Raw genomic sequence first — 21067 nt, 5'->3', positions numbered from 1 at the left:
GGCCAGCTTATGAAAATGAATCTGAACAGCCTGTAGGAGGACTGTTTTACCAGTGGGTGGGCTGCAGAAACCATGCAGGAATCGCTTGTTTTCCCCATTCTGGGAGTTGGCGGACTCAGGGAGGACCAGTTTATGTATGTAGAGACCAGAAAAAATATGTTTTTCATAAAATGTGACCATTAAACAGAAAGATACAAACATACAACTTATGAATTAAAGTTTCTCACTTTTACCAAACTTAGACCACTTAATTCAAACTCGACAGAATTAAATAAAACTCACCACCACAGTCTTGGCTTCTCTTTCCACAGTCAACCTCTGGGTTGGTCAAAATAAATCCTCAGTTCACGGATTTAAATGTGAAAATATTCCAGTTCCACATGCTGTCATCGCTCCCGCTGAACATCTCACCTGCCCCTGCCAGCTGTGTCTTCGAGTTCCCAAAGTCACAGTCTTGGTCAAAGCAGCTGTAAATCACCTCCATACTGTATCCCGTGTCTTCAGACTGACTTCCGTCAGTCCCTTGGCCGTGTTCACTCTAGCGACAGGCAGTCAAATCCAGGTATCCGTAAGGAGGAAAACCCCCCCTATGGTTTGCTCAACCATAAGCTAATTAGTTAGTGCCTTCTAGCTACAGCTAAGGATAGCTAGATAGCAAAGAGCAGTTGTTGTTACTCTGGTGATATGTTGCCTCCTATGTTTATGGAGCCACCAATGGATTTTAGCCAAACTATACAGCTTTAATAAATTAGGCGTTTGTTTTGCTTTCAATTTTTTTTTTTGCTCTTCCTATATTGCAGACTCAACACTTTATAGACAAATGTAGAGACAATGCAATTCAATTCAAAATGTGTAGAATAGCTCCTTGAGTACATCTGTGTGTGCATACCTCTTCAGAAAATGTTCAGTGAAGCATCCAAATCATGCAGAACCAGCTTGTACCGTGAAACATGCAGCTCCTCTCCCCAGGCCCTTTTTCTGGAGTTGAAATTGCACGTGCACTGTCACTTCAGACTTTCATTATCACTGCCACAGCACCCTGAAAGAAAAATTTCAAAAACATACTGCTGCAGCCGAGCAGTGATTCTTTCTTTTTCCCCTTCATACTTCTCCCCAAGCAGTCTCTCACCCACTTACAGTGTCTCGACAGACGTGAACACAGGTGAGTTAAATTAAATCAGTTGTTCTTTCCCCCCTCGCTGTCTCTGTTAAATTCTAATGTAATCTAAGAGAAAAGCTGAAAAGAAACCCATAAATACAGAAAGACTGAAATACAGACTTCTGTGTGTCTTCCCACAGTTTTGGGTCTTTTATACATGTCCTCTTCTGCCACTCCTTTCCCAGTCACATGTGGCTTTCACACTGTGTCAAGGCAAGATCGATGGTAAGAGAAAAAAAAAAAATATGCAAAAACAAACTTGCAAAACTAATCTCCTCCTCCTCTGTTTATTTTTGTCGTAGAGCCATGAGTCATGAAAAGATATTTCAAAACTTCTCTCTCTTTTCCACGCATGTCCGAAACCCATTATGGACAGAGAAGCCCAGTAATTATAAGAAGCATATGAGAAGCCAATAAACAGCAGACTATGATGAGAGCTGTAATAATGGATTTACGTAGCGGGGGGGGGGGGGGGGTAAATGTGTACGGAGGTGGTGACGGCGTGGGACTGGACAGTCAGAGACATAAATAACTCAATACATCAGGTTCATCTGTTCGCAGGTACCAGACAAAAAGAAAAAAAACAAAACAAAAAACACAAACTCAGACAAACACTTCAGATTTACTGGAAATGCATTATTTTGATCAACTCCTCCGGATGTGAGGTTATTGAGGGTGCATTAGCTGATGGCATTGAGTCATATCAGTGCTTAGTGCTGTAGGCTGCGCAAACAAGTGCTGGGCACCAGCTGACCATGCAGTCAGGGTTTATCACTGTACGCTGAGCTGAGCACCTGTTGTGTTTTGGCCTCTGCAGAAGTCATAACCTGCATTATAAAAATGTTACAAGTCCTGGAGCCCTCTGCACAGGAAAACTGGGTGCTGATGGCAAACACATTCAGAGCAGGGAGGGCACAGTCAGGGGGAGAAAGGGAAGAGACGCCAAGGAGGACGAACAAGCGTGGAGTCGAATTCCCTACACATCTGGAAAGAATTACGCACACAGGTTGCAGAAATGCACTGGGTTACGCACTCTCCCTCAAGTGCTGCCTGTGCCCAGCACTGCCTCTCTCTACAGTGAGAAGTGTGTGACTTGAATTGCCTTAGGGGACTGAGAATAAGCTATGCAAACAGTGCCACCTAGTGGGCACTCAGCTGTCGGCATGATGAATCAGAGAAAACAAGACAGGCTGACTGGGGTTTACTTTACTTACACCGCCGTCTGTGCGAGACTGGCGGAGTTAAAACAGATCCGTGGATCAGAGTCTCATTATCTTTTTCGGTCTAACTCCCCTATTACACTGCTTCGAGGAGCCAGATCAAGCAACCTCAATATGCCTTGAAATAGCACTCAGACATCTACTTTAATTGAGTTTAGGAGGTTTGGTGCAACTTCCAACATTTTGTATTAGTCTATATTTTACACAGGTACAAATTTGGACCACTTTAAGCTCTACTTTGTGCTCTACCAGCAATTACATCTCTGTAAAGCCTCCCTTCTAGTCAGAAAATGTTCTTCTTGTTGCAACAGTTGAATGTTCGAGCCTCACTGTATAGAATGTGTGACACCGAAAGGCTGTTTTTACATTCATTGCTGAAAGTGTAAATCTTTTCTGTGCAGATTTTGAAAGGCGGGTCTATGAGCATGATTTGTGACATCACAAGCAGTTTGGAAGCAAATCCTTCGCATCTATTCAGCATGTGCGAGTGTGACGTGGAAACTCAAAGCCTCGAGTGCACACACATTGAGAATGGACTAGACAGTGAAGCAAGAGACTACTTGTGTGATCACAGTTAAACTTGTGAAAGGAAAATATATATTTGCATTTTCCTATATCACTAATAGACCTTTAACTGCTGATTATTAAGAAGGGGACAAAACAAAATGCAGTAACTTGATAAAGAAAAAAAAGAGCCTGGATAAAACATGATTTATAACCAATGGTTCAGACACACACAAAGAATCAATTCAATCTTTAATACTTTCAAGTCATTATAAATGATCTACCAGAAACACACTTACGCGAGTTTATCATTAGTTTTGACTCTGAGAATAATCAGCAGTGATAATAAGCATACATCACAGTATTCAGACACTTGTATTGTTCTCTAATATTGTTAGCGATCTAATAAGTGCCCTATTTGACTGTAATTATGATATTTAAATACCCATCACTTCCATCTGAAATGCTTTAAATTCTCACACCAAAATATGTCTTGCCATGGGGAATATTTTTTTAAAAGCATCCTCTTTTACTGATGTTAAAATCAGTAAGTAATTAATATTTAAAGCAAAGCAAATCTTTGGGCTGTGAGATTAAAAACTGTGCACTTTAGATGGGAGGAAAAGAGGATTTATCAAACTCCCCCCCCCCTCGACAGATTGCGCCAAAAAATAAATCAAACATCAGCAGAGAGTCGGCTCTGCTGCCCAGTAATTTATTCTTGACCGGCGCACATCACACACTGCAATGTAGCAAGTACTGAGCTCTCCAAAATAACAGCCACCAGTGGGACATGTGAGACACATCATGAGGAATACGGACATCTGGCGGGACGAGCTGCATCACACTGGCCTCTGTTGCCAGGGAGATGCTACGGTGAAAATTAGATTCAGGATCCGACTAGAGAAGCCTTGTAGGCAAAAAAAAAGAAAAAAAAAAGATCAGAACCACCTGAGAGGATGTGCTGCAGTCTGCAGAAGGTTCACAAGTTCTCAGGATCAGCTGGAAGCCACGGTGCGTTGCTGTCAATCACTTTCTGCAGTGGCTGCCAAACGGCAATAGAGTGTTCATTTATTTATTTATTTACTTATTGACAGACTCCCCCATCAATAAAAAATGAGGATGGAGAGCAGTCGTGACTAGCACTGCATGCATCTGGAAACTCATACCCTCTGCCTTGAAAAAAAACAAAAAAACACAAAACAAAACTCAGACCCATTCCCGCAGCATGCTGCTGCGTTTATCAAATGCACTCATAAAGACGCAGGGTTACTTTTCTGATTTATTGTTTCAGAAACTGAGTAGAAAAACAAGACGGTGAGAGAGGGTTATGTCATAATGCATCCCATTTTTATACCGTGTTTCATCACAGCATCCTTGTGAAAAGTCACACAGTGTACAACAAATAAAGTGCTGCATATAATATGTCTGTGACTGAAACTCCTGTGATGGGATTGCATCTGACTAGAGCCACCCACATTACCATTGACAATTGCCTCTTTAATTCCGTACAACGTGCTCAAGGTCATTTTCGCGTGCTTTCTCTTCAACAATCACAAAAGCAGTGTCTTCATTACAGAGAGGCCCACACATTTCCCCTGTGAGGGAAGATCTCCTCTCTCGGCTCCTTCATGGGAACCTGACGTGCAGGCAACGCTCTCAGTTACATATATTCTGAGCTCAGAACACATGCAGGGTACGTGAATAAGAGCAATGAATTTTGGTTTGATCTGCTGCGCTGTAGAACGAGGGATTATTTATGGCTGGTAATCCGTTTGAGGAGCGGCTGAGGGCTTCTCTCTGGCTTTAGCTCTGCTGGCTGATTGACTGTTTGGACAAAAACAGGCTCTCCTCCCTCTCTGGTTTGACCTCCCCTTCAGTCGTCTGCACAGACAGAGTCGCTCACGATGCATCACTCCCCTTGACAGCCACAGGGGGCGCACTGGCTCTGCCCACACTGCTTGGTAGGAGGGGCTGGCTCTGAGCCTTGTTTCTGCAAGCAGTGGGATAGCGTTAACACTTGGAACAACAACAGTGCCTACCTCAGAGAGATTAGTGGGTAATATGGGGCACAATGGCTACTGTAGCAAAACAGCAGGATATCTAGCTGCCTTTGTAAATAAATGAGAAGATTTGTGAAGGTCAAGGTCACAACCACGCCTTTAATAAAGATGTCCACACTCCATGTCCTGCTATCATTGTGCCACTGGGTGTCAGTGTGGTGACATAATGATAAAAGTCCTCAAACACAAGGTGAACACCTGCAGCCATCCTCCCTTCCTCCCTCCCTCCCTCCCCTCACTCCCTCCTGTCATTCATTATTTTATCTCCCGCCCTGGCTCACCTGTCTCCGAGTGGGCCGCACAGGTTGGTTGTCAGGGTGGTTGGGCGCCCACGGCCCCAGGCTCTGATTGGAGTAGAAGTCCATGGGGTATACTTCCTTCCAGCCAACCTCCTGTAAAGCCACAGCTGCCTGCGAGACAGATAATCACAAATTACATAAAGATGAGAAGGAACAAGAAGCTCGACGACCTTAAAGTGTAAAAAAAAAAAAAAACAGCCCACGTGTGCGAGGTGCTAAATGATTCTTGCTGTTTTTCCTCGCCGCTATCTGTGGCTGTATTTTGCAGTATTTGGGCAAACCAGCTGCAGGAAACCATGGAGTGATGAGAAGACACACCAGACGAGACAGGTGTCATAATATTAAGCTTAGATAACAGGCAGAGATGTCATGTTATCCCCATGCAGCTGCACTGCATGACACAACAGATGTTAGAGGAAGAGCAACGGCAGTGGCATGACAGTGCTGTGACATAAGCGCACAGTGCTCCATATGGAAAGGGTGTGTCGGTGAATATTGATTGTGAATGATGGAGAGGGCAGCTGAATGACTAAACAGATGAATAAACAAGCATGCTCGATGAAAGAACAAATCTTTTTGAATGCTGTTTATCCATTCATCCAACTGCTCATTCTTACTCGGAGACCGAAACCTTCGTGTCATTTTTGCACAATTTGGAATAAGTCAGAAAATGTGTGGAAATATGATGAAAAACAAGTCATGTTAATATCATAAAACTCCAAAAGGTTATTTGATCCATCAGAGGATTTAGTTCAAAGGAAACATGAAAAGTGCAGCCTGAAAGTGATGAAATCTCTCCTCTAGTGGGACGTAATTCATCACTGTGACACAGCCTGGGTGTACTTTATTTTGTTAGCGTGCGGTGTGCGCCAACACTGACAAGGTGTTCTCTTATGTACTGGCTGCATCTTCAAATAGCAAACAGGAAAACAACACTCTGTTTAAATATGCTTTCTACAGCTTCACATCAACAAGAAACAATAAAGAATACAATCCACAGCAGTAGAGATAGAGATACTAGATAGAAAATGATTGCTAGACTTATTGAGTGATTGATATAGATTAGACAGAATTCAGCATTAGCTGTGTGCTGACTTGTGTGAAAAACAAGTTCTGCACTAAATGTTTTTGAGTAATAAAGTGTGTATGTTTTAAATGTGTTTCTTATCTTGTAATCATCTTTTTTTAGCTTTCTTTTTTCGATGTTATCATTCTATGATATGCAATCTATCTTGGGCATGTCCTCAACGGACCCGACCCGACTCGTTTGCATATGTTTTTGGCCCGAACCCAGCCTGAACCTGCGGGTCCGGTTGGGTTTGTTGTGCCAGCCCGACCTGTTGAGAACTCTATTGTCATTCAGTGGCACCAAGTTCTGTAAAGTGGTCCACTGTTCAAGCATTGCATAGCAGAGCCACAAATATTGCCATTTTTTGTCCCACACAGTGTTCTTCCTTTTCAAAACCTGGCGCCTACATTTCCCACAATGAAACTTAGCCTCTGAGTGACATCACTGGAGGCAACCATTTAGTTTAGATCAGATTACATGCAGCTTCCTCTGGCTTTATACCCACTTTTTTCAAATATACTGCACAAGACCTCTAAACACACTACATTGTGTAAAATTGGCAGAGCTGCCCTTTAAACATTCCCACAAATGAAGCTTGTTTCAATTCATAATTAGGTAAACTAAGTTATTTCTATTCCTCCTTGTTTTATAATTGTAACTCTGAGGCTGTGCTCCACATTATGTTTATAGAAAAAGAAATCAGTTTTTATATATATATATATATATATATATATATATATATATATATATATATATATATATATAAAATATATATATATATATATATATATATATATATATATATATATATATATATATATATATATATATATATAGAGAGAGAGAGAGAGAGAGAGAGAGAGAGAGAGAGAGAAGATGGAAACGATTACATGTGGGTCAACTATTGTGCATTGTGTTTCCTCTTCAAAAACAAACTGTACACTGGGGTACATCTTTTGCTGTCTTATTTCTTTTTTGCCTTCTTTCCCTTAACATCCATCTGTGTCTTCATTTCCTCCCCTCCTGTGCCCTTTACTCCATCAGCCTCTCATTGCTTTAGCTTTTTAGCTGCCGCTCTCTCACCAACAGCCTCCCTCTGTGGAAGCTAGCTTCTCCTGCTAATCCCTGCTCTGACAGGAGAGCCAAGTGTGTCTTATTGACTATAAATATAACATGAGACGCACTGAAAATAAATGCTGCTGCCCCCCGCACCCTCCACCCTCCGCCCTTCTCCTCGCTCATTCCACCCTCCCATCCCGTTTCCCCCCTTCATCGTCATTGTAAATGCCACAGCGAAAAGCACAGCGCACTCAGACATATAACACTCATAGGTATTAGATGAAGGGGGCTGAATTAAGACTTATCAAAAAACACACAAGCAAGCACACGTATAGACACAGCTGCAAATTATTTAAGTGCACAGACGTTGTTCCCAAATAGCTGACGGGGAGAGCAAAGCAAGAGCCAACAAAAAGGGGCTTAAGAAAACAGATTGCTGCTTTCCTCATTACCGGCGGGGAGAAATTCAGACTTTACATGCCCCATTATAGACCTCGGTCCTAAACAACTCAAAATAATGCTCACTTTTTCATCCAAGGTGAATGCTATCATTATTCCTAATGGCCACTTTCTGAAACGTATGCACGGAACAAAAGCAGTTGCACAAAGACGTGTAGCTGGGAGAGAAAAAAAAAAGACAGCAACCATTTTAAAATCACAATCCGATATTCAAGACAGCAATTCCCCTCACAGCCATTTCACAGGGATTCAAATCAGTAGCACATCTTTGAGGGGGAACCATTGACTGAATTAATAGTCAGCATCAAATGCTAACCAGAGTCACGCAATCACACAGAACTGCCAAAGCCATCAGAAAAGTTGGTACGGCAGCTGCGGCGGCACACAAACAAACACTTGCTTTGAAATGGATCTTTATGGGTTGCTGTCCGATCTATCTCTCTCTCCCTTTTGGAAAAACAAGACAGCTGCAGGGGGGGGGGGGGGCAGAGGGAGCGGAGGGGAGGGGAGGGGAGGGGCTGAGCAGTCATGTGGCCAGTAGGGGGGGCTAGCCTTCTGCGGATATTGTTTCGTGTGTGTGTGTGTGTGTGTGTGTGTGTGTGTCCTGGTGTGCTTTATAGCAGGGAGGGAAAAGATGGAGGAGGCGCGCTACCCTGTCTCCAGCACAAGCAGGCCTTGATGAGTCAAATTCACACACAGACCTTCATTCACTTGAAGGTCCGTGTGTGTGTGCGCGATGCATGTGCCTCCTCTGATAAGAGAGTGGCAGCTGTGATCTCGCTGGGAGGGTGCGAGTTTACCTCATATGGGGACAGCAGGGGTTTGGAGAAGGCTGTGCCCCAGTCGATGGAGAGGCGTGGACAGGCGATCTGGATCCACCTGTGGAGAAGGAGAAGGTACGTCATGAGTGAGTTGCAAATGTGTGCGCGAAAAAACAGAGGCGAGAGACCGAGATCCTATTAGACAGGCAGGGCGCATCTGCGGCTGCACCCTGCACATTGGTACGTGATGCACTGAGGTTGTGCAGGGAGCCTCCCTCCACCTGATCTCCAGCATCTGTTGGGGAGCTCTGTCCTGATTTGCAAGCGCTCTAAAGACAGCCATGCTACGCCGTCTGAATGCACAGCCGGAAGAAAAGACAGAGGGAGGTGGTGGCGGTGGTGGTGGTGGTGGAGGGGAGGCGAGCTGGGGGACTGGGTTGCAGGAGGCATAAACAGAAAAACAGGGGAAGAAGTGAATGGAGGTGAAAAGAGAAGAAACACAGTCAAAGAAAAAGAGGGAGAGGTGAGGTGAGTGTGAATAAAAAAACCTGTACCAGCCCGGTCTCCACGGAGGTAGCCTACATAGCTGGCAGACAGGGTGGTGGAGAGGGGTGAGGGTGGAGAGGGGTGGGTGGGGGTTGCTGTGTATGAGAGAGGGAGGGAGGGAGGGAGGGAGAGAGGGAGGTGAGAAAAAAAGAGAGAGAAGGGCACAGATACACAGCGATGGGGAGAGAGAGAGCAATAAGGAAGACGAAGAATCAGAGAGGAGGGAGTGGGGGCTGAAGAGGCACAGGCGAGAAGAGAAGAGAGAGAACAGAGGCAGAGGAGAGGAGGAAGATTGGCAGGGAGGAAAGTGTTTACTCTGGAAAATGCACGAAGGAGGGATGAGGAGGGCGTGGATGTAAACAGCTGGAGGGGGAAAAAAAAAATGAACAATGGGGAAAATGGAGACGGAGAGAAGCGGCTGGGGCTACGGGGGTTAGCTTTCACGGATCAATGCTATCCACAGCTCCATCTCCACTGAGGGAGCGGACCCTCCCTTGTCCCTTATCCTAATGATGGAGCTCCATCAGAAATATTGACAGAAATGAATTGAGCTGCAGTGCATATCAAAAGCCCCGGAGATAACGTTAGATCTAGGTAAATGTCATTAAGAGTACACATGTTCGAGATCGAGACGTGAACAGACGCACGGGACGGAGGAAGTTTTGTCGTAATCACTTAAATACTTTCACGTCGGCCTTACTGCGTCAACCCCCCCCAATCTGTCTACACTTCGTTTTCCAACTTTCACACCCATTTCTCAACTGCGGAATTGATTGCACTGTTGACTTTCGCTCGCTCCACTCTGCTTTCTGTCACAGAAAATATTCCACCCCCTCTGGGCATACGCATGGCATTTTCTCATTTTCAAATAACACTTTTTTTTTTCTTTTTAAATGTCTCTCCCCCCTCAGAGTGACTTCTTATTCATCCCCCCTAATTTCCTGACTCAGAGATATTTACACCGAGCCCCAATCTCCACAGACCTAAGTTTGCTGAGTTGCGACGGAGATGTGGAGTCTGAAATATGACCTTTAAGTCCACCAGCTGCTGTTCATAACTGGAGCCCTTTACGTAGCCAAACACTGCAAATGGATAAAAAAAAAAAATGCCTCAGCCCACACAGAACGCAGCAGTTAATAACAGAGGGGAAGTCTGACGTTTGCATTTCTGCGCGAACATGCGTATGAGCACTTATGCGCGGTACTTATGCTATATGTATCTGTCTGCGCGTATAATGAGCGGAGAAGAACACTGGGAGTGGTTAAAAAGAGGGAGAGTGATTAATAGGCAGACCAAGACTCCTCTGCTAAATCCTTGGGGCTAACGCTGAGAGAAGGGTCTGAGAGCAAAGTAAGACAGAGAGCATGAAAGGGAAGGCAGAGAGGATCCCTCCTAAGCAGCACATAGCTGATTGGCACATGGAGCCAGAAGGGACTTTTTCTAATATTAGCACAGAGAATGACTGAATGCTGGTGCTGTTCAGTGAAATGCATGCTTCCTCGCCAGGTATTGCCCCCCCCCAGCCCCCCGACAATGAGCCACAAATTGTATTTCCAGCTCCTATCTGGCCCTCAATCTTGCCATCACAGTGGATATCCCACATCAAGCAGTCCAGAGAAACTGAGAGATCTGAAGGAAGGTGGGGGAAAAAAAGAGGTGCAGAGGCAGCAACATATGAATAAGAGTTTGATGGAAACCTCGTCTTCTTAACAATCTGCTTCCTTTAGTGGAGAATAGAGGAGCAGGATACAGAAGTAGTGGGATCTGTGCTGCGATACATAAAAGGTAAGGCCACGCGACATGTAGCTATGCAATGTGAGCTCCAGCCCCTGGCCTCGCTGCATTACCTGCTGCGGGCCATTACACGCCGACACTGTTAGGAGGACCTCCACCTGCATGGCTTCCCTTGATTTACACTCACAGTTTTGACCGGCCGCAAAAAGCAAGAACAATTAACCTTTCAGCACTGCAAATGAAAACTGCTCACCTTCAACGGCATAACTTAATTGAATTAAAACAAACAATTTGATTTCAAAAGGAGTCAAAAAAAAAACAAAACAAAAAAACGAACAGAAAGATGAAAGCCTGCAGAACACTGGGTGGCAATTGTGGTCTAGTTGAGATAAGTGTGTGCGCTGTACAGATATCTGTACAATAGTTTAAAACCTGCTTGGGGACAGGCTAATTACACACTTAAGAGCATATGCTAATGGTGTCTCTCTCTTTACATGAGTGAATATGTGTGTGTCTAATGACAGAGAAAGCCTGGGGGTGGGCTCTGTACAGTGTGCTGTGTCGGCTGGCGCTGAGCACTAATGCGTCCTCCACCACCCCGCCGTCTATCTCTCAATCTCTCTTTCCTTCTGTTTCCCCTTTAACACAGCTGCGTTCAATGCAGCTTCTGACTCGTGCCTGTTGTACCTTATGCAAGGATGCTTGTGTTCTTACAAACGACTCTGAGCAGTGAAGGGAAGAAAAACAAACGAGAAACTAATTAAGAAAATTATCCACTCTGTCCTGTACAACCACACTTTGAGTTAACATGTATGATTGATGATGTAAATAATCTCGTCAGCAAATCATATCTCCCAAAATGTACTTTCAATTCTTGGATTCAGTTTTTTTCTGAACGGACAAAGGCACCGTCCTGATGCATTATTGCCATCAGCTACTAATCAAATGCTTTCTCTTTTCTTTTGTTTTGGATTGCTTCTTTTTTCATTTTCTGATTGAAGTAACAATTTTGCCAATTCTAGACTACTTTTTAGACAAAGTTCTTCAATGACTGCTTTGTATTTGGCATGCAGGTTTTGTTCTTTTGTTAAATGAAAAAAAGGTTTTTTTTTAAAAACTACATATTTTCATCCATCAAAATAACACACTGGAAAAAAAAGTATTGTTTTAGAAAAAGAACAGAAACCCAGGTATTGAATCGGCACCAGTTTTGAACTTGTTCCATCAATGCCCAGCTCGGTACAATGAAACCTGTCCCCAAATCAAAATGTTGTGTCCTTGCTTTATTGCCTTGTTAATTAAAAGTATTAGCATTCAATGCACTTTTACCTCCAGACTCCAGCCTCCTCATCTGAAGACTGGAACTTGAGAACACTTGTTTAGAGTAAACTTGTTGTGCTGTCCTATTAAACTGCAGTTCAGTGTTTAATGCTTCATGGTCTACTGAACACAAATCCTCAGCTCTGATGGTTGTTTAGCAGTTAGCTCTGTAAGATATTAGCTCCACTAGCCAAACACACAGCCGGACTAGACCGCCCACAAGCTAACCAGCTAACTGGCACTGGATAACTAGTGAAACAGTTTAGCATTATGTGGGAAAAAAATAGGATTCGTCCCTTGTTCAGAGTGAGTTAACTGCGTTGGTTTGGGTTTTATTGTGACACTGGCCACTAGCTGCTAACAGCTAATTAGCAAATCCTCCTGCTGATTTTCACCACAGATTACTTGCTCACAAATTTAGCATAGTTGTAATGAATGCTCAGTTCAGTTTGTCCTCTGCTAAGCTAAAGGTTAACATAAATGAAATTAAATGGATGATGTTTGTTCGTCCTGGTGGCTTAATTAAGCTCCAGTCCTGCCATAAACATTACCTTCATGAAGGTTGTAATGACAAGGTGATAAAATCATACAATGTTAAATTGTATCAGGTTGTACTAAAATAAGTTTCTCATATTTTGTTCACCCCATTTGTTCAAATAAAGGTAGCCTAAAAACATTTCTCACTAAATGTGATTTATTACGGGGTACTTACTGTGCATAAATGTATATAGTTTATTCCTATCTGATAGACATGCACACAGTGGGCCTTAACTTTGCATTGGAACACATTTGTTTTCACCTAGTTGAAAAGCTTTTGGTCTGTAACGAGGGTTTGTTTTGGTTGGGTGAATCGTGTCTGACTTACATAATTTCGGAGTTGCACTCATACGTCAGTCTGAAGAGGAGAGCCAAAAAACAAAAGAAGAAAAAAAACAAAAAAAAAACAAAAAAAAGGCTTTTTACCATGATCGCTCGCTTTCCAAACACAGCCCCCTCAACTACCTCTGCATCTCTCTATCTCTCTCTCCAACTCACTCTCAATCTCTCTCAGACCTTCTGTCCCTCTCTCACCCACTCCTCCCTCACACATCACACCTCTCATTACTCCACAGTGAGAGGCCAATCTGAGGGAGTGTGAGGGGGGAGCGCATTTGTGTGTGTGTGTGTGTGTGTTTGTGTGTGTGTGTTATTGGGGCTGTTGCACATCAGTGTCTCACTAACCCTTTGTCTATCTTCACCTCTGCCATTGGTTGGAAATCCAATAAATCGGAGAACTGACCTCAATGCCGGAGAGCTTGATGTTCCATTGAAGGAACTGAGGAGGTTATTTTAGGAAGACAGGAATGAGTGTTGCTGGGATTTATAACAGCTTTAAGTGGCAGCTAATATCGCAGCACGTCAGGAACGTGTTTCTGTAACATCACACTTCACCGATGATTTCATAGTACGTAAGAGAACAAGTGAATTTTCATTATGTGGCTGGTTCAGATCAGCAAAATAGAGCACAATATATTTTCTAATCTTTACTAAATTTGGATCTCATTGCAAGACCACACTGAAAAGTAAGCAGTTTAATAGATGACTCAAGTATATAAAATCCCTCTTTCTATGCCCCGGTGTGTCAAAGCTGAGGAGAATGGTATCAAGCATCCGAGTTCATTACTCCGGACAATTTGTTTTTGCTACAGAGGCAAAACTATGGAATCTCACCAAGACGTGAATGCCAATTTTGTCTATGAAGCGATACACTCCAGAGTCCTGTTTGTCAGCTCCTTGTTATTATACTGTGCGCTCGCAAATTATGCTGACTCCCCACTTACGTGTGCAATGATGCTTACAGAATACATTTCAAATGTTGTTGATGGCAACTTTGAGGTGACTAGTTGCTGTTGATCATAACACTGGAGGTCTGCAGGGCGCCGTGACGTGGAAGATAAATTACCAGTTTGTTATGACACAGAACTTGCTAATGAAAAAAATAAAGAGCAGAAGACATTAAGTATTTTTAGTGATGCGTGGAAGACAGTGAAAGTAAGACTTTAATGAAGCAGCGACCTTTTCACTGCCTCTCTCTGAGATGTTTCATGCACTGTGGTATGGCTCAAAGCACTGGAGCTGTCATTAGTAGGGATGGACCTCTCAGGGCAGATACCGATACTGATTATTAGTAATTATGGAGACCGATGACTGATGTTTGAAACTGATAAACATTTGCATTAACAATGAAAATCCTAGTGTCAAAACTCAGGGTAGTCGTTGACTCACCGCAATTTGCAAAAGTTCTTTACTCAAGTATTTCGTTTTCATGCTACTTTATAGCTCCACTATGCTACGTTTGCGAGGCAATTATTCCTCTTTCTAATTCATTGCATATATCTGTTAACTTTTTTTTACTAGTTGCTTGTTGTTAGTTGATCCAGCTATTACTTGTGACATGTCACCAATCGGACAGTGTTGGGGAAATTGAGTGAGAACTACAGAGTGATGCCTACAGAAAGAGTGGAATGTCTGTAACAGAGTTGTGGTAGTTTATTTATTTATTTTTTTAAATCAATTTGTTTTATCTGCAATTGGACACAATAGGTGAAAGAAAACATAAAAACTGATTCTGATGTTCAGAAAAAGACTGAATATCAGGTCTAAAAATCGGCCAGGCGGATAATTGGTCTATCCCTAAAACAGACCAGAGTAGCCACTTGATCAGACTTAAACAAGCTACAGCCAGCACTTGAAGGGTTATTCCACAATTTCACACATTAAAAGTGTGTTTACAGGTCTTGGGGAGTACCACTGGTGATGATAAAAAGTAGTATCAAGTCTTCTGTGGCTCCAGAGGAGGCTGCGTGTAATATGATAAATTGCCTCAGGGGATGTCACTCTGTGGCTAAGTTGCATTGTGGGTAATGTCTCCACTAATCTATCATTGCACTCCTGTAACACTGTTGGACTTGATGTGAACAGATTTAAAAGAAACGATCAAAGTCGATACAACAGAAACACAGATATCCCTGCTTTTGTTCCATCCGTCCTTTTCAAACTTGGTACTTACATTACCCACAATGCATCTTAATATTAAGGTTTCCTCTGGAGCCCAAAAATTCTTTATACCACTTTTTTCACATATGGAGTAGTACTCCCCGAGACCTATAGACACCATTTAATACATCACATTGGAGGAATTATCCTTTAACTAAGGTGTTTGACTTATTTTTTTACATTTGTGTTCTGCAGCGAAAACTGACCTTATAAAATTCAGACTGTTTTCTGCAAGGCTGGTGGAATATGGGACACTGTTTTACTTCAAGCATATCTGATTCAAAGAATAGCGCGTGACCCAATTTTCATGTGTGTTAGTGTGTGCATATGTGTGGTCTTAATACTTACGCATCTACATCTTGCATCAGATCCAGCTTGCTGGGGAAAATCTCCGACAGGAGCACTCGAGTGAAGGACTTGCCCAGCAACTCAAGCCTCGACTCCAGGTGCTGGGAAGAGAAAGAAATAAAACAAAAGGACCAGTGGAGAGGGTCTGTAAAACACACATCAAACACAATTCTCTCTTGGGTTGTGAGACTCCACTATATCAAATGGTAAAGTTACAAATCACATAGCACATTATTTCCACCCACAACCTGTAAGCGTTCCAATGCAGGGTCGTCCAAAAGTTTTTGCTCTGCTGTTACCAATCTCAGCAAGACTATTTTATCCACTTCTCAGTCTCTGAATCCTCATATACCCATCTTTTTTTTTTTTGCTACTTAGCCAAGTCTGTAGGGTGGTGACAGCAAGCTGAGCAAGGTAGCAGACAGATTCTTCTCCTTAGGCATTTCCTCCAGCTCCCTCTGGCATTCTCAGGCCATGAGGGACGTCTAATCCCTCCAGAATATTTTGCCTCCGCAGGGAAGCCTCTGGATTAGATGCCCAAACCACCTCAACATGCTCATTTCAGAACAAAAGACCAACGTCTCTACTCCAACATCATTACACATATTCAGTCTCCTGACACTTTCATGTGCCTGGACACACAGTGAAGTATTAGATCTCTACCAAGTCAAAACTATAAAAGGGGACTGTAACCAGATCGCTCCCCTATCAAACTCCCTCTTCACAAATGTCCAGCACAATGTAGAGTGTCTAAATGACACGACTTTATGGTGGCTCTCATGCCCAGGGAAAAGCAAATGGTTCTTAAAAGGTTCGCAGGTTGAACCAATGCCGAGCCAGCACTAGCACCAGCCCTTGGTTCCCTTTAGTCAAAAGGATGTAGACAGTCAACAGAACTACATCATCAACAAAGGGGCAATCCTGAGGTCACCAAACTGGTATCTCTCCACTCTTTGGGTGCACCTAGAGAAGGAGTGAGTGCCGCAATGTCATCCTGAGCAGCACAATCATAAAGCACATGTGAGTATTAAGGGGAACATTTCCATAACACTTCCTGGTCAACTCTGGAAAAGGAGAATCCAACCAGGAATTTGGTTCTTTTGGTGCTGTGGATGGGGTGAGCTCAACTTGAAGAAAGGGTTGAGCATACTAAGGCCACAAGCTTTGCCTTACATTTTGCAGTTTACCCTGGAGGGCAGTAGAAGGCCCACAGAGAGCTGGCCCCACTTTCCCTCTTCAGCTGGAGCTGGATCAGGCCCCTTGGGCACAGGCCTAGACACCAGGCCTCATACGAAGTATAAATAAATTACACTGTTTTAGCTAGTTCAAGGTATCCTGCTCCCTCGCTGACTCTGCCTTTGAAGTTTTGGGCCTTGGTACTTGGACTGAGGTTGGTATTCAGGGGGGCAGAAGGCTGAACCAAGTGAAAAAAATCCAATAAATGTTCCTCTGGTGAGATTAAGGTATGAGTGTTGCTGATATCCAGTGTCACTGGGAGTATCATGAGACATTTCAACGACTGCGCTCTTATCAGAGATAGTTCTGTCCCCATACTTGAGAGGTTATCTGACATATACTTCTTAATCTCGACAGATGGCAACGCGATAGCTGGTGGGTCTTTTTATTAAAATCCGCTTTTTTAATCCATCCTCTTCTGCAACCCTGAAATGAAACTTTTCGCTCTGGTTGACATTTTTGCATCAATGCTAACCTAATCCTTCAATTCTGGATGTTTACAAACAGGAGAAGTGCACCGATATAAGCCTGGGAAGATTTACTGACTGATGAAACCTAGGTGCGGTGCGGTTTAAAATCCTGTAATCTAGCATTTAAGTGGAGTTCTGTGCATTCTACCATACTAAATACATATGCATACTGATTACTGACATGATCATGTGAAGAAGGCAAAGCTGGTAAACAAAGGCAAACAACAAAACATGTACAACGAGGGAAAAGGAATGAAAGGAACAATATGGAATGGGCAGCGGCAGGAGACAGCAGGCGGAGCAGCTGTATGTGTGGTGTGACCCGAGAGGACTTCACGGTCGAGAAACTTAGTTTCTCACTAAATTGTCTGCACCTAATGGACCAGCATCAGTGTGCACAGACAAAGCATCTATCAGTAAATGTCCCAGGATTATTATATTCACTCATTTTGTGTTGCCAAATCAATAAAAGAATTTAAAATATTACATTTTTATCAGTGACAGACAACAGCCAACCTTGAGGCGAACAGCGGGATCAAGAACAGGATGTTCTATGACTGTTTGGCTGCATCACCCTAAATGTGAAATAACAAGCTCCCAGAGTCTTATTGGTACTTCATGTCACAAAACCACTTTCCAGAGAAACTCACACTGATAAATATTACAAGCCATTGCACAACTTGCCCTCAGGACATGTGGACTGTCGAAATGAGCATGCAGCCTAACCTCCAGGACTTTGGGGCTTCCCTGCCGGCCCAGCGTGCCCAAGATCAGGCCCCATCTCTGGGCCGATCGAGCCTTGTCAATAGCCTGGAGCCTCAAGGAGCGCATGGCCTCGTGGTCATAGTACTCCCTGGTGAACACCTTACTGTAGGGATCATACCTATGAACAAAAATAGACAGACAACGGGAATGTGTACATAAACATATACAGACAAACCATATTAAAACACATTTCCATCTTTTGTTCAGGTGTCTATCTTGAGGACGGGAAATGCAAGAAAACATGGAAAAATCCAATCACGAAAAACCATTAGGTATGACAGGAGTTAGTGTATCTCAGGAAAAATGAAGGTATTTTTGAGCATCTAATCTCCTTTTCCCCGGTACAAGGGCTTCACTTGAGATTAGAATCTTGTTTATGAGAGAGACCTGTGATCTGTGCGGCAGTGCATGTGTCTATGACAACACAATTTTACTTTGCATACAAACAAGCCCTCATCAAAACAGAACTTCATCCTTACAAAATGTTATCATGACACTGCAACAAGATGAGTGATTATGACTGCAAGGTACTCTTTGAATAGAACATAGCTTTTCTATACATTTAACAATCTTCTGAGTATCTTAGGTGACCACTTGTCAGAGAAAGTCATTTTTAATTATGTTTTTAAATAAATGTTTGTAAAACAGCTCACTCCCTCGGTAGATTGCCAAACTTTTGCAGTCACTTTATCCCATTTACATGTAATCAGCTGCTCCCAAATCGTGTGAATATATTAGAGCAGTAATGCTAATTGACCATAATGAACGTTTTGGAGATGATGTTGGTATGTTAATGACAGAGAAATTAAAATATTTAACAACAAGTTGATGCCATTTTGTTCCACAATACCTGTAGGCAGGAATATCTGGGTTTGCGATCATGATTGACTCCAGGTGAAATCTTCCATCTCCCAGATAACTGTAGAAAAACATAGATCAGAGAAAAGAGCTGAAGTTAAAAACATTTATGGATTGAAAACTAGCTCCAGACAATCGAAATTCAATGTGCAACAACAATAAATATTGGCTTAATCTCCCCTTTCTTTCTCTCTCTCCCTCTTTTTTCATCAGATCCCTCTCTGCAGCCTTTTAATAGAAGAACAACATGTTACCAGGCAGAAGGCCCGAGGCTGGGGTGGAGGGTCTTTGCTGTCCGAGAACGTGACCCCAGCGATTGGAGCATGCTGTTTACAGAGAATTCAAGCCCTTCCAATTAACCCACGGTCTGGTGCTGGGGATTCACCAGAGCCAGGGTGGAGGGAGAGTTCACAAACCATAAGTACAGAGGCATGAAGGTGCCTGAAAGCACAAGCTCAGGCAGAACAGTCTTACGTAACCCCACCCACCCCCTCAAGGTCAGGCTGAGAGAGATCCTGCTGATAGTGTGAGGGGGCTCAGGTCAGAACCCCTACTCATTACTGTACAGTCTCAGTAGGCCTACTGAGACAGGACATGCAATTAAACCCACTAATTGGCCAGCTTTGAGAGCAGTGCAGAACAGGATGTGGGTGGAAGGCCGTACAGGCTGAAGACATGTCCAGCCAAGCCATTCTAAATCTGTGTGTGTTTCTGGGTAAGCATGCAGGTCTGTGTCACCCTGCATGTGTGTTACAGATAATAGCGAAGGACGAGACAGAACAAACTCCGGCAGAGTTTCTCTCTTTGCCGAGCAACATCCAAGGCCCTCATTCAATTATGTTCCCAACAATGAGCCTGCTGCACTTTAGCTGTGGATGTCCTCACTTCTCTTTAGCTTTAAGAGGCTGGTGTGCTCGATCACAGTCCTGCCATCAATATTATATTGTTCTTTGTAAAAGTGCTCTCCCTGTAATACTAATGCTATGCGACCATATGTGTCTTTGTCCTGATCTTCACATTCCCATCTTCATACTGCTATATGGACGGCAGCTGCAGCAGAGACAGCAGATTGAAATGGTCGACTGATCCTTTCATAGAGCTCGTTTCAGTGCACTTTTCAGCTTTAAAAATACTTTTCTTCATTAGAGAAATGAGACAGGCCCAGCCATTTCTAAAGCTTCAAGACAGGCGTCAAGGACTAAAACACCACTATTCATTCTCCATTATGCTCAAAGGAGCTCAATGCTTAGGTAAAATGCAATTACAACTAACATTTTTTTGGAGCACTGACTCATTTCTAATTAATGTAAGACAGAAAGTTAAATATGCCAAAAAAATGATGAACAAAACCACGCACTGTTGAACAGAGCGAGTTCTGTGCAGCGTTTCCTGGAGATAGTGGATAATCAATACTTTAATAGTAATTCATTGAGGTAAAAGGGAAGCTTGTTAATAGAGGGAACCTGTCACTCAGTAATTAAGCTTTGAATGCAGCTGTCATAGCACAATAAAACATTTCTTCCAGTTAGGTTTATGATTAAAAATGCACATGGTTTGGTGTAGGTGGCCTTGTTATGGTATACCAGAGAGGAAGAGAGATACCGCGTACCTCAGCGCACATCTGTTTCTTGAACATGTGTTTTGAAAGTGTGTGTGTGTGTGTGTGTGTGTGTGTGTGTGTGTGTGTGTGTGTGAACGAGAGACAGAAGGATAGGGAAAGGGAGGTATACCAACTCTCATGCAGCCTAATCGATTCTCTCTCCCATCACACCCCTGCAGACACCCCAACTCACACAACTAAGATGACGCACATTGGATTAGCAGGTGAAGCACACCCTAACCCTTCCACTTCCACTTCTTTCACATGTACTAAGACAGACACACACACGCGCATGCACACACACTGCCTTCGTTCCCACAGGGCCTGGCTTATGCATATAGCCAAGCTTGTCCTTGTGTAGCCATTTTAATCTCATGCACTGGAAGGTTTTAATCGCATTGACTAACACTAGAAGTGTGCGGATCAGATGTACCGGGTGAAGCACCTAGACATAATTATACCTGGGGAATTACCTCATCTCACTGTGCACCACAAAGCACAGGATTCTCACTGCCGCAGAGGCGCACGAGATGTATAGACACACAAAGTGGCTGCGGAGGT

General features: G+C 43.2%; 1 protein-coding gene across 1 annotated transcript in view; it reads right to left on the bottom strand.

The window, feature by feature from the left end:
• Positions 1 to 3944: 3944 nt before the first annotated feature.
• dph1 (diphthamide biosynthesis 1) overlaps positions 3945 to 21067 on the bottom strand; it is a 62307-nt gene continuing 45184 nt past the window's right edge. The window contains exons 7-12 of the mRNA XM_037083526.1: positions 18899 to 18967; positions 18010 to 18166; positions 15578 to 15678; positions 8633 to 8711; positions 5228 to 5356; positions 3945 to 4876 (exon numbers count right to left, since the gene is read on the bottom strand). Of these exons, the coding sequence (XP_036939421.1) occupies positions 4796 to 4876; positions 5228 to 5356; positions 8633 to 8711; positions 15578 to 15678; positions 18010 to 18166; positions 18899 to 18967 (616 nt within the window). The 3' untranslated portion in view covers positions 3945 to 4795. The remainder of the gene's footprint in view (positions 4877 to 5227; positions 5357 to 8632; positions 8712 to 15577; positions 15679 to 18009; positions 18167 to 18898; positions 18968 to 21067) is intronic.

This window comes from Acanthopagrus latus, chromosome 2, assembly GCF_904848185.1.
Source record: "Acanthopagrus latus isolate v.2019 chromosome 2, fAcaLat1.1, whole genome shotgun sequence".
In the NCBI taxonomy this organism is placed as follows: domain Eukaryota; kingdom Metazoa; phylum Chordata; class Actinopteri; order Spariformes; family Sparidae; genus Acanthopagrus; species Acanthopagrus latus.
Note: the sequence above shows the minus strand (reverse complement) of the source record. Positions and strands in the feature narration are given on the sequence as shown.